The 13,413-nt window shown below is 36.6% G+C and overlaps 2 protein-coding genes across 3 annotated transcripts in view; both read right to left on the bottom strand.

Moving 5' to 3' along the window:
* Window positions 1-10,085, bottom strand: part of ddx31 (DEAD (Asp-Glu-Ala-Asp) box polypeptide 31) — a 22,801-nt gene extending 12,716 nt beyond the window's left edge. The window contains exons 1-15 of one of the 2 annotated variants that reach the window (XM_016514295.1): window positions 9,707-10,083; window positions 9,259-9,575; window positions 9,089-9,164; window positions 8,946-8,989; window positions 8,805-8,875; window positions 8,511-8,575; window positions 8,121-8,165; window positions 7,959-8,000; window positions 7,792-7,856; window positions 7,062-7,181; window positions 5,088-5,194; window positions 4,501-4,715; window positions 3,596-3,738; window positions 3,330-3,354; window positions 1,629-1,688 (exon numbers count right to left, since the gene is read on the bottom strand). In XM_016514295.1, coding sequence (XP_016369781.1) covers window positions 1,629-1,688; window positions 3,330-3,354; window positions 3,596-3,738; window positions 4,501-4,715; window positions 5,088-5,194; window positions 7,062-7,181; window positions 7,792-7,856; window positions 7,959-8,000; window positions 8,121-8,165; window positions 8,511-8,575; window positions 8,805-8,875; window positions 8,946-8,989; window positions 9,089-9,164; window positions 9,259-9,575; window positions 9,707-9,808 — 1,497 coding nt within the window. In that variant the 5' untranslated portion in view covers window positions 9,809-10,083. Of the gene's footprint in view, window positions 1-1,628; window positions 1,689-3,329; window positions 3,498-3,595; window positions 3,739-4,500; window positions 4,716-5,087; window positions 5,195-7,061; window positions 7,182-7,791; window positions 7,857-7,958; window positions 8,001-8,120; window positions 8,166-8,510; window positions 8,576-8,804; window positions 8,876-8,945; window positions 8,990-9,088; window positions 9,165-9,258; window positions 9,576-9,706 lie in introns of both variants that reach the window. The other variant, XM_016514296.1, reaches the window with a different exon arrangement.
* Window positions 10,086-12,072: 1,987 nt separating this feature from the next.
* The window catches only part of ak8 (adenylate kinase 8), a 25,057-nt gene continuing 23,716 nt past the window's right edge, over window positions 12,073-13,413 (bottom strand). The window contains exon 14 of the mRNA XM_016514293.1: window positions 12,073-13,093. Coding sequence (XP_016369779.1) covers window positions 12,853-13,093 — 241 coding nt within the window. The 3' untranslated portion in view covers window positions 12,073-12,852. The remainder of the gene's footprint in view (window positions 13,094-13,413) is intronic.

Here is a 13,413-nt window from a genome sequence, read left to right as displayed (position 1 = left end):
CAAATATATTCCCATTCATATTCACAATTTTGAGCACACCAGGGTGATTATGAACATGAAATTATCCAGCCATGGCTTCCTGTTTCACAGAAATATAAATAGGAGGGAAAACAAAGGCCAAATTCCAAATTAATCTCCCATCACAATGAGTAAAACCAAAGAATACATTTCTGATGTGCAGCAAAAGATAATTGAGCTTCACAAATTAGAAAGTGGCTTTAAGAAAAGAGCTAGAGCAGTGAAAATTCCCATTTCCACCATCAGGGCAATAATTAAGAATTTCCAATCAACAGAAAATGTTATGAATCTGCCTGGAAGAGGACATGTGTCTATATTTATATCATCCTAATGCACGGTGAGGAGGAGAGTTTGAGTGGCCAAAGACTTTTCAAGGATCACAGCTGGAGAATTGCAGAAAAAGGTAGAGTTTCGGGGTCAGAAAACCTTAAAAATAATCATCAAACAGCACTTACATCACCACATGTTGTTTGGGAGGGTTTCAAGAATAAAAAAAATCAAGAAAATGCTTTCACCAAAAAACAATCTCCAGCATATTCTGTTGTCAGACACGACTGGAACTTCAAATGGGACTGGCTTCTATGGTCAGATGTAACAAAAAAATTAGCTTTTTAGCAGCAAACCCTCAAGATGGGTTTGGTGCACACAGTGATAAAAAGTACCCTATGTGTACAATGAAATATACTGCTGTATTTTTAATGTTGTGGGCCTATATTTCTGCTGGAGGTCCTGGACATCTTGTTTAGATACATGGCATCTTTGATTCTATCAAATACCAACAGATAAAAAATCAATAAGTGACTGACTCTGTTAGAAATCTTATAATGGGCCATGTTTGGATCTTCCAACCGGACAATAATCCAAAAACAAACCTTAAAAACAACACAAAAATGGGTCACTGGGCACAAAACCAAGCTTCTGCTATGGCCATTCCAGTTCCCTGACCTGAACCCTATAGAAAATGAGTGTGGTGAACTGAAGAGGAGAAGCACCATCATGGAGCTGGGAATCTGAAGGATCTGGAGTGATTCTGGATGAAGGAATTGTCTCTGATCTCTTGTCAGATGCTCTCTAACCTCATCAGGCATTATAGGAGAAAACTCCTATACTATTTTGGCAAATGGAGGTTTCAAAAAGGGTACCGTTAATTGTGTCCAATGTGTATTAGAGAAAAACATTTATTTCATAATGATATTTCATATCCCCCCCATTTTAAATTCTTATTCTCCAATGAAAGGTTAGATTTTTGAGAATTTTTTTTAATAAAAGATCAAAAGGATTAACAATGCAGATTTTTCAGTCTTCTTTGATCACATTTACCAATGGTACCAACAATTCTGACCACGTGTGTAACATAGTAACTGAATGAGTTAATTAAAAATGTGTTTATAATATTTTAACCTCTTGACAACTGCATATTTTCTCTTATAATTGGTATTTTATCAATTTTATAGGTTTAACAAGATCTTACAATTTTAAAATAATTTTATGTATTTCTGGAACCTGAGCAAACAGGCCCTCAGGTATGAATAAACCTGGCTGGGAATCACTGCTCTAGGCTGCAGTCGTGGTCAGTTACCATACAAATGGAGCTAATTTGAATGACTTACCGTGCACAGCAGAATGCCGGTTTTACACTGCGAGAACTCCTGGAAGACTTCAGTGCGCTCCTGAAGGGAGAGAAACAGGAAAGTTCACAAAATAGTTGTCATTATGTTTTTAAGGTGGTCAAACACTGTACAAAAGAGAAACACTTGAGGTTAATCTTTAATTACAAAGTTATACGAGCCAGTATTTCAGCAAAAGAACTATCTGCATTTATATCAGAACAAAAGATGAGGCAGAAACATGGATGAGAGCCCATCTGAAGATGGGATGTCCGACAGCTCCTCTCTCTTTTTCTGCATGGAGCACAATCTGTTGTGTGCTGGAACAGCTGCCCGTCTCCTGCAGCTCTCCTCATCGGAGGAGACGTCCAGAGCTCAGCCTGTGCTGTCCCATTACCAGAACCATCCATAACACTACAGGCCAGCACCACACCCAGACCTGCTCTCTCATACATCTGACCAAGAGACTTTAGAGTCCCCTGCCCTTCCAGTGCCATATGGGCAACCCACGGCAGCTCCATTTATGTGGGGGTGATGGTGCAGGCTGGACAGTGGCAGGATGCAGTTCCCCTGACACTGCCACAGGGCACCGACTGCTGCTGTTGCCTGAAAGCCAGCTGGCCGAGGGCCGGCGGACCCCACCGGTCAACCAGACCATCATGGGCTAACCTAGTGTCATATGTTGCTAGCGATTCTGGATGCTTTTAAGAGACATGGTCATTTTAGCAGAATAGACACATGGGCTCGATTAATGTGTTGTTGCAGTCTGGAATAAACTACATGACTTTTGCATCAATTTACAGTCTGGAGCAGTTGATGCTGGTTGCCCAAAGTTAAAGGCATTCTGCAGCTTTGAGCTGACAGATTTAATAGAAAATGGCATAGAGCACAGATTCAAGATGTTTTACCTTCAGGCTATGACTCCATCCAGTCAGAGGATATCAAACATGTTAGATATTTTGATTCAATTTTTGAACACACATTGTGTTCATTTGTCACACATCTAGCAATAAGGTACGTGATTTTGCTGTATTTGGAATGACTTGAAAGACTGGTAGTATGTGATCCTCAGCCCATTTTTTCTCTGTAACATTTTATAAAGTCGGCATGATGCCCACTGTATTAAAAATCTGTTCATATTCTAAAAGTCGTGTAGTGTATTCCAGCCTTAAGGTAAAATCTGAATATTTAATTGCTGACTGAATAACAAAAGTGAGGCTATATAGGACAGATGCATACTAGGTTGCCATGTATATAAATACAAAATACATTTTAGAATTTATATACATTAAAGATCCACCTTATATAACTATGTTTTTTGTTAAAGTCTTTTCAGAATTTTGAAGACTGGAAGACACTGAAGACTGGAGTAATGGAAGCTGAAAATCTAGCTTTGCAATCACAGGAATAAAATTTCAAAATATATTAAAATAGAAAATTATTTTAAATCTTTGTAATATTGCACAGTATTAATTCCCAATATCAATCTTTATCGTTACTATTTTTCAGATTATAGAATAATAGTAAAGTCATCAAAACTATAAAATGCCTGAAAAGGAAGAATGGGAATTATGTAGGGACCAAAAAACAAACAACTAAATCCTGTGTCCTGTGAGGGAGTGGTTGGTCTAATAAAATTAAACTGCATTCTGTGAACAAAACCTTGACAATCATTATAACTAGACTTGACACATAATGTCTCACCTCTTGTCTCATGTTGCCGTGAAGCCTGCAGAAGTTAAGGGATGCTGAGGTATGTTTGGTTGATGAGGTGCTGGGCTTCTCACAGAGAATTGCAGTAAAGAGAGTAAGCAGAAATTCCACAGCCTCACAGCTGGATATGAAAACGATCAGCTTCTGCCGCTGCTCAAACTATGTACAAAAACACAATAAAATACTGAAGTCCAGTGACAGCTACTGTGCATGTAACATGAGCAAATTACTTTCTTTGTTACAGTAAGCTCTAGAGCCTGCAGAAGTTAAGGGATGCTGAGGTATGTTTGGTTGATGAGGTGCTGGGCTTCTCACAGAGGATTGCAGTAAAGAGAGTAAGCAGAAATTCCACAGCCTCACAGCTGGATATGAAAACGATCAGCTTCTGCCGCTGCTCAAACTATGTACAAAAACACAATAAAATACTGAAGTCCAGTGACAGCTACTGTGCATTTAACATGAGCAAATTACTTTCTTTGTTACAGTAAGCTCTATCAGTAATAACATTGTTGGTTATCTGTTAAAATATGTTGGTAATTGGGTCACACTTGATTTTAAGGTCCAATGCTCGTTATTAACTATGACTTTTGCCTCAAACTCCTAATTTGCTGCTTATTAATTAGTTAGTAAGGTAGCTGTTAAGTTTATGTATTGGGTAGGATTAAGGATGTAGAATATGGTCATGCAGAATATGTGCTTTATAAGTACTAATAAACAGCCAATATGTTAATAATAGGCATATTAATAAGCAACTAGCTAATAGAGAGAATTGGTCCCTATACTAAAGTGTTACCGGTAACTGCACTACAGTTCAAACATTTAGGGTCAGTCACTTTTCTTCAACAAGGATGCATGAAATTGATCAAAAGTGACAGTGAAGACATTTATAATGTTTCTTGAGCACCAAATCAGCATATTAAAATGATTTCTGAAGGATCACATGACACTGAAGACTAAAGTAACGGCTTCAGAAAACATCACTGGAATAAAATACATTTTAAAATGGAAAACTTTCCAGCTTACTTCTTCCCATATTTGTTAGATTATAAAATGCTTAAATAATTCACCAGGCCAAACTGAAATGACTTGAGGTGATCTACAGCGTAACACAACAAGACCACTGAGCGTTAATAACTGGGCTTTAACATATGGTGTCCTGTACCTTGCATTTGGCCAGAATAAAGGCAGCCAAACAGACCAGGTGGAGTTTGCTGGGCACCACCACAACGTGCTGCTGCAGCCTCTCAGGCACAGCATAGCTGTCTGACAGAGCCTGAGGGGCTGCCTGGGGACACGCTTCAACTGTCTCCTCTCTCCCCTCTGACACATGGATACTCACGGGCTCCTTCATACTGATACTGGCTAATCGGGACAGTCCTGGACGTGAAGAGAACAGGATCAGCATAAACGGTTGCACACCTATGTAGATTGTCACCAAAACGCTTTTGTGATCAAAATGTTGTGAAAGAAGTTTTTGTGACCTAGCACTACGAAAATAGGAAGGTGTTATAAGAAGCTCAATTTCAGTTTTCAATGGGATAAAGAGTCTGTTCTGTCATGCAAAGAAGAGAAAGACTGGACTTGAGAGACAAAATCTCCTGTCAGCTCATCCTAGTCTCCTAGTCTGTTTCCACTAGAATAAAGCCAGTACGGTACCTCCCATAGTCTAAAAGCGAGCGCTTATGCCACTGTCTCACTTTACATCCAGACACACTCTGAACAGTGGTAGTGAGCGGACGATGATCTTACCCTCGGTGAGCGTGGCTGAAAGCAGCACATTCTGCCTGGCAAGTCCAGTGGCGTTAAGAGCATTCAGAATCACAGTCAGATCTTTCTCAAAGCCCAAATCCAGAGTCCTTCAAAACAGCATGGATGAAGTAATCGTAAATACACATAATACTGATACGGCTTCAAATTATGGCAGCAAGAACTAATAAAGTAAAACCGAAATGATCAACACCAAATTTCTTTGTCAATTATTCAGGTATTTCACACTGTGAACTGATAAATTACACTTTAAAGTAGTAAAAAAACAACAACATTTTAATGATTAAGAAACCACTTTTACTTGAATTTTACTTTGAGTAGTAGAATAGTAGAATAATATCCAATTAATAAGATATTAATAAATAAACAATTAGCAGATTAAAGGTTAACAAATTTGTTGTTAGCTACAGCCCTAATGTAAACCACACCATTTCATTCTCAGTTCAAATCAGCAAACAATTTATTTATTTGTTTATTTATGTTTTAAAGCCATATCAGCAACAATGCCTATATTCATGGTAACATTAACAGTATCATTTCAATAAATCATTTACAAAAATATAACATTTTCTTAAGCATCAATCACTATACAAATAACAACAATGGTACTGATAAAAATCATATAGAATCTTTCATTTTAATTAATGATAATTCAAAAATTTTTCCCAGAGAGATCTTTTTAAAAATGTCTCAAATCAGCAAACAAACTGACCTGTCGGCTTCATCCAGAATGAGCCAGCGCACAGCGCTGAAAGCAATACTTAGAGTGTTCTTTATGTGGTCCACCAGTCGGCCTGGAGTCGAGATCAGAACATTAATGCCCTTCCTCAGTCTGAATTCAAGACAAAGACAAGCAAAAACATAGGGAAACACAGCAAGACACAATGCAGACTGAAGTGATATTGCAGAATGAACTATACACTACTGTTGGCAGTTGGTAAGATTTTAATGTTTCTGACAGAAGTCTCTTACACTCAACAAGGCTGCATTTATTTGATCAAAAACACAGTAAATAGTAATAAACAGTAATATTGTGAAATATTATTAGAATCCACACACACACACACAGACACACACACTCACACACTCACACTCACACTCACACGCACACTCTCACTCACACACTCACACGCACACACTTCACAGTGAAAACATTTGACACAGAGTTGTGTTAGGTTTGAAATACTTCTGCATTTCATACCACTGTAAAATTACCCAAACTCACTACTGTACTTAACATCACATTTTTGGAATCAACTGCTGTATTATGAATGTAAAACAGTAGCAAACCTTGAGAGCTGGTAGATTTAAATTTGAGAGCTTGTACAGTAAATATTCATGCTTGTGATGAAATTTACACTCACATCTTGAATGTGTAAAATTGAGTATTTTGATATGCACACAGACAGTAATGAAAACACCCATGTTTTGGATGCTATGTTGCAATTAAATATTTATAAATGTGTTAATGACATTTACATAAACAAAAAGACAGTGTGAACACTGCAGTATTGCAATGCAATATTAACACACTGCATCTCGCTCACAGATGGCCTAACTGTATCTCTGAAACTGAATGGAATAGTCGTGGGAATGATGTTTTAAATCACAGCCACAATATCAATTTTCCTTCACATGAGGGGCACTATATAATTATCTAAAAATACTGTGCAGATTTTCACTGTCAAACGATGAATGACTTAAAGGTATTTTATTTATTTATTTATGTTTTAAAGCCATATCAGCAACAATGCCTATATTCATGGTAACATTAACAGTATCATTTCAATAAATCATTTACAAAAATATAACATTTTCTTAAGCATCAATCACTATACAAATAACAACAATGGTACTGATAAAAATCATATAGAATTTCATTTTAATTAATGATAATTCAAAAATTTTCCCAGAGAGATCTTTTTAAAAATGTCTCAAATCAGCAAACAAACTGACCTGTCGGCTTCATCCAGAATGAGCCAGCGCACAGCGCTGAAAGCAATACTTAGAGTGTTCTTTATGTGGTCCACCAGTCGGCCTGGAGTCGAGATCAGAACATTAATGCCCTTCCTCAGTCTGAATTCAAGACAAAGACAAGCAAAAACATAGGGAAACACAGCAAGACACAATGCAGACTGAAGTGATATTGCAGAATGAACTATACACTACTGTTGGCAGTTGGTAAGATTTTAATGTTTCTGACAGAAGTCTCTTACACTCAACAAGGCTGCATTTATTTGATCAAAAATACAGTAAAAACATTACAATTTAAAATAACCGTTTCTATTTAAGTACGTTTCAAAATGTTATTTATTCCTGATATGACAAATTGAAGTTTCAGCAGCCATTACTCCAGAAACTGACATTTGTTTTCAGGGTTCTTTGATGAATCTAAAGTTTAAAGAACAATATTTATCTGAAATAGAAATGTTTTATAAAATTCTAAATGTCTCTGCGGTCACTTTTGATCAATTTAATGCATCTTTGCTGAATACATTTCTTTAAAAAAAATTTTTACGACTCCAAGCTGATAAACTATAGTGTATTTGCAGTGATTCTGTAATCTATTCTAAATGGATCTGTAATGCAGGATACAATACTTTTACATTTGAATAATCACCAGAAATCTAATTCAAACCACTTGCAGTAGATGTATGTATTTTGTGTGGCTGTGTGTGCTGTTAACCTGGCTTTTTCTGCTTTTCTTTTCTCTCCTCCCATCAGAACTCCAGGCACAATCCAGGTGAAAGGCTGAAAGGAATAAATACAATGAGTGACTTTTAAAGATTGAAAATGTAGTGGTTCAATTACATCAATACAGAACAATAATTTAGCAAAAGTGCAAATCCTCACTTTTAGAAGCTTCTGAAACATCTGAAAGCTCTGCAGGGCAAGCTGAAGGACAACCGGAAACAGATACATGTTGGAAGGAAATAAAAAAGGGTACATATAAGTGGAATATGCTATAAGATAAATCAGAAAATGATGATGGTTTTCTATCATTTAATACAATACCTCTCTGGTTGGAACAATCAAAACAGCCAAAGGTCCGTCTGATCTCTGAAAAAATATTATACTTAATATATGACATCAAAAGTTGATGCACATAATGGTGCGTTAGCTATTTTATGAATAACATTACTTCTGACTCTAAATTAATTTGATCAATTTATTAGAATTTTTATTATAGTACAATACATTGTTGAATGTCTTGACTGCTAATGACCCCAATTTCTCCACACATAATCAATAAATGACAACCATTTAAAATAAAAATATACATTTAAAAAAAAGTACTACTTTAAGCCAACTATAAATGAGTAAAACATAAAACGAAAATGATTGTGATCAGTCTGTAAAGTCTTGATATTGAGTGTGTTGTTTTAGACATTTAGGCTGACTTGCCTTCACTTTAGGCTGCATCGCTTGTAAGAACTGAACCACTGGAATTCCATAAGCCAATGTTTTTCCTGCAGGAAAAATGTAAGAAAAAATATGAATAATCACATCTTTTAAAGTTTTGTTTTTGTTCATTCTTCTTTCTTTGCAACATCTAACTTAAACACTCTAGCGATTTCTATATTTAACATATTAGAATTACTACTACATAAGGATTTTTTGTAAACAATATAAATAACAATCTGACCCATTAAATATTTTATTACATTTTATTTACATGAAACATGGCAGGAAACCCACCTGATCCAGTCTGGGAGCGCACGACAGCATCTTTACCAGACATCAACACTGGTATGGTTTTCTTCTGGACACTAAAACACAGATGAACATGAGAAAAATGCAAAGAGGTGGACAATAAAAGGTAAGACGAAGCTACAGTACCTCGTCATGCTGGTCACATTCAACACCTTATGGAGCGTCGCCACCTGTAAAACAGTTTAGATGAGGAGAGAAATGTATGACTAAAGACAGCAGAAGCGATTTAGTTGTGAGATTTGTTAAGCGATATTGAGGTTTGTTCCTACCAGATGAGGATGCAGATTGAGTTCTTCAAACATGTTGCTGGTGAAGACTTTCTCCTTTACTTGATTTACAGCAGGACTGGGGAGAAAAAAAGGACAAATAATTGCATGTAAATGTCAATTTTGAGAAAGACCCCAGTCCATTCACACAAGCTCAAATGTGTTGCATCTACCTGAGGACATCAGGGATCTCTGGGTTGTTTCTGAAGAGAGACGATGTCTTGATAAATGGTCTGCCATGGTCTCCATGCTCTTTGGGAGCTTTCTTTGGAAATGTTTTCACCTTTGATGGGGACTTTGCGGGAGAGTTTTCTCCCTGGTCCGAGTTCTCCTCTGTGTCTCTATTATTACTCCTCTGAGAGGGGCTTCTGGGGGTTTGCGGCTTTTGCTTATGTGTGTGCTGTTGACCAGTTTGATTAATCTTCCTCTGTTTGGAAGCGCTGCTCTCCTGGGGCTCAAAGACAGCCTTCCTCTTTGATTCTCGCTTTTTCTTTAACATCAACACAAAAGGTACAGCACTTTAGAATCAGGCTGAAAGAAACTTGTGTGTAAACCAGAGTAACGTTACATCAGTGTGTAATGAAAATGACAGCAACAACATAGGGAGCAGGACTGACTCACCTGTGCCCATTTCTCTGCTGTTGATAGAGGTCTTCGATTTGTCTTTTTGTAAAACGTTACCGGAGCTGAGGAGATGTTGAGCATCAGCACGTCCTCAGCCATGACAGTAAGCAGGCTATAAACGCCTATTAAAACAGGTGCTGTAGTAGCTAAATAACTATAACTTACTTCACTCGCACAGACACGTCAGACTACACACAAGATGATAAATGGCTCATTATCCTTCGTTTGAATGGCGGAAATGTATGTTTACAAGTGATATTCACTTTAAAACCGTAAAAACACACCACAAACAGCAGCTGTACATATATGAGGTGAAGTTCCACACGTGTTTTTCGTCCGTCCACCACAACGTGAGGAAATTTCCGGGTAGGCCGTTACCAAAATAAAAGTCCCGTCGCTTTTTTGGCGACTCGAAGGTCATTTAACGCATCTTATTTGAGATATAGTATATACAGGTGCATCTCAATAAATTAGAATGTCGTGGAAAATTGAGTACATGTACAGTAAATGAGCATACTTTCCAGAAGGCCAACAATTCATTAAAAATGTTTTTTTTTATTGGTCTTATGGAGTATTCTAATTTGTTGAGATAGTGAGTTGGTGGGTTTTTGTTAAATGTGAGCCAAAATCATCACAATTAAAAGAACCAAAGACTTAAACTACTTCAGTCTGTGTGCATTGAATTTATTTAATACACGAGTTTCACAATTTGAGTTGAATTACTGAAATAAATGAACTTTTCCACGACATTCTAATTTATTGAGATGCACCTGTATAGTAATATGTTCTGCTGCTAATTATGTGCAGTTGCTTGTTTTTGAAAGTGTAAACATTTTCAATAACCGTTTTCTTTAATACAAAATGTTTACACCTTAATTAATATAATATGAAATCACATTTTTTAAAAGTTGAGGAGAAACATTATTGATTTTGCGTTTTAGCATTTTAATTAAGTTGGATTATTTTTATAATTTAATTTCAATTATTGTAAATCATCCTGCTGCACCCTTAGAAGTTTGCTGAGGCCTCTTGCTTAGAACAATTAAAATATTATAAGATACACATTGCAGCCCATTGATACCATAACCCTAATCAAATTATGGTTTTTATTAAAATTCTCATTGTTTTCTCTTATTTCTACTTTTCTTCAAGCTTACTCTTTACAGAGTATTAGGACAATACTTTCCTGTATTTAGATTTCAGTGGAATAAGAACTCCATGTCATCTGCAAAAGACAAATTTAGTTATATTGTATACTTGTATAAATGTTTTGGCATAAATATGTTGTGAGGCCTTTTAAAGGGATAGTCCACCCAAAAATGACTATGAAAATTCTGTCATCATTTATTCATATAATTTCAAACCTGCATGACTGACTTTCTGTGGAACACAAATAAAATATTTTGAAGAATGCTGGTAACCAAACAGTTTTGGGTCCCATTTACTACCATTGTATTTTTGTCCATACAATGGAAGTCAACGGGAACCAAAACTGTTTGGTTACCAACATTCTGTATTCCAGAGAAGAGACAAAGTCATACAGATTTTGAATGACATGAGCGTGAGCAAATGATTACAAGATTTTCATCTTTGGGTGAACTATCCCTTTAAGCACCTTTTCTCTCACATTGAATAAGCTTAAATATGAATCTTTCTAACATTATAAAAATCGCATCTCTTTTTTTACTACATAGAACAGATTTGAAATAAAACCTTTGTTCAGAGTATAAACAGATTAGGGTGCTACAGAACCAGGGGGAGCTCAGGGAATACTTCCTCATTCAGACACATTTCATTTTTGTAGCCCCCTCTCCCTTTGGATATACACTGGCCCTCATGTTTACATATTCAGAGGAGATGCATATTCTGGACCTCATCTGCTGTAATTAAGTCAGAGTCTGCCCGTCATAGCACACTATCTGAGGGGAATTTAAAAATCAGCCTGTTAACATGTTCCTCTAACCAGTGTACTTAACTCCTTTCCCCCCAGTGGGAGTCATCCAGTGACCTCAAAGAAAGGAAGAGAGAAGGAGAGCGAATTTAATAATCAAAGCAGCATCTACTGGTTTCCTTAGCATAAGACCACTGAAGCGGGACTAATACTGCCCACCACAAAGGGTCTGGCCAGTCTGCTTTTTCTCGCTATGTTAATTAAACATACGTTGAATTAGCAGGTGCCACGCACTCCCATGAGTTCACACACGGTCAGATGGCAAGAATGACTACATTGGTTGGGTAATGTATTTTTCCCATGAAGAATTTGGAGACATGGCAGCATTAATTAAAATATAAGATAAAAAAAAAATATGACCAAGAAAAGATAACCGAGTCAAATTTAAAAGCAATTTATTAAGTAGCCTATCAGACTTACGAAGTGTACAAGATGAAATGAAAATTAAAACTAACATTTAATCCAAAAAAAAATAAAAAATTTGCGCCATCTCAGAAGTTTATGGCTTTCTATCTTTTGTGGAACACAAATGGTGATTTCTAGAAAAACAATCCATCTCTGTGTATTCATATAATGTTAGTGGATGGGACCAGCAAATTTGATGCAAATCACATGAAACACCAGCGGATGAATCAATGTCTTCTGAAGAAAAACAGTAAGTGTGTGTATGTGTGAGAAAATATTAATATTTTAAACTTTTATATAAACATTAAACTATAAACCATTGCTGCCAACTGTCTTGCATCACCTCTTGCATGAGTTTCACAATGGGCGTATGTCTCGCTTCACAACGTGCTGAAGTTTACATCAAAAGTAAACTCATGAACCTGCGTTTGATAGTTGTCTAGAGTGGCCAGAAACAATGGTTTATAGTATAAAAAGTTGAAAATATTACTATTCTTCTATTCACACTTTTCATTTAATTTCAGAAGACACTGATTCATTCACAGGGGTTGTATTGGATTACTGTCATGTTAATTTTGTGTGGATTTTGAAGCATCAGCTTTGAGGGTGCCATTCACTTGCATTATATGGACTCAGAGAGATGGATTATTTTTCTAAAAATCAAATTTTTTGTTTAGCAGAACAAAGAAAGTCCTACACCTGGGATAGCATGAGAGTGAGTAGATGATGAGAGAAAATGTTTTTGGGTGGAGTATCCCAATAACAGTGTTTAGCGCTCAAATGTTACTCAGTAAGTCTGGACTTTAGGTAGTCGGCCTACTAGCCTACTCTCCAGTGATTCAAACACAGTGTGTGGGTCTTGGTCAGCGTTGATGTACACTGCCTGTGGGTAGATGGCCTGCAGGTCCACTGCATGGTTCCAGTACTCCTTAAGCCTCTTTTGCAGCTCTGCCTCTGAATGCCGCGGGTTAAATCGAAGCCGGGACTGAACGTCCGGACCAGGAGCAGGTTTATATATGCTGTGATACCTGCAGAGTTTAAACACAACATTCAGAATGCAGATATGTGACCCTGGACCACAAAACTAGTTGTAAGTCACACGGGTGTATTTGTAGCAATAGCCAACAAAACATTGTACGGGTCAAAAATTATCGATTTTTCTTTTATCCCAAAAATCATTAGGATATTTAGTAAATATTATGTTCCATTAAGATATTTTGTAAATTTCCAACCGTAAACTTATCAAAACTTAATTTTTGATTAGTAATATGTGTTGCTAAGGACTTCAGTTGGACAACTTTAAAGGCCATTTTCTCAATATTTTGATTTTTTTTGCACCCTCAGATTC

The sequence above is a fragment of the Sinocyclocheilus rhinocerous genome, unplaced genomic scaffold (genome assembly GCF_001515625.1).
Source record: "Sinocyclocheilus rhinocerous isolate Xijiao unplaced genomic scaffold, SAMN03320098_v1.1 scaffold2161, whole genome shotgun sequence".
Classification (NCBI taxonomy): Eukaryota; Metazoa; Chordata; class Actinopteri; order Cypriniformes; family Cyprinidae; genus Sinocyclocheilus; species Sinocyclocheilus rhinocerous.
The sequence above is the reverse complement of the archived record's forward strand: the minus strand, read 5'-3'. Positions and strand labels throughout refer to the sequence as shown.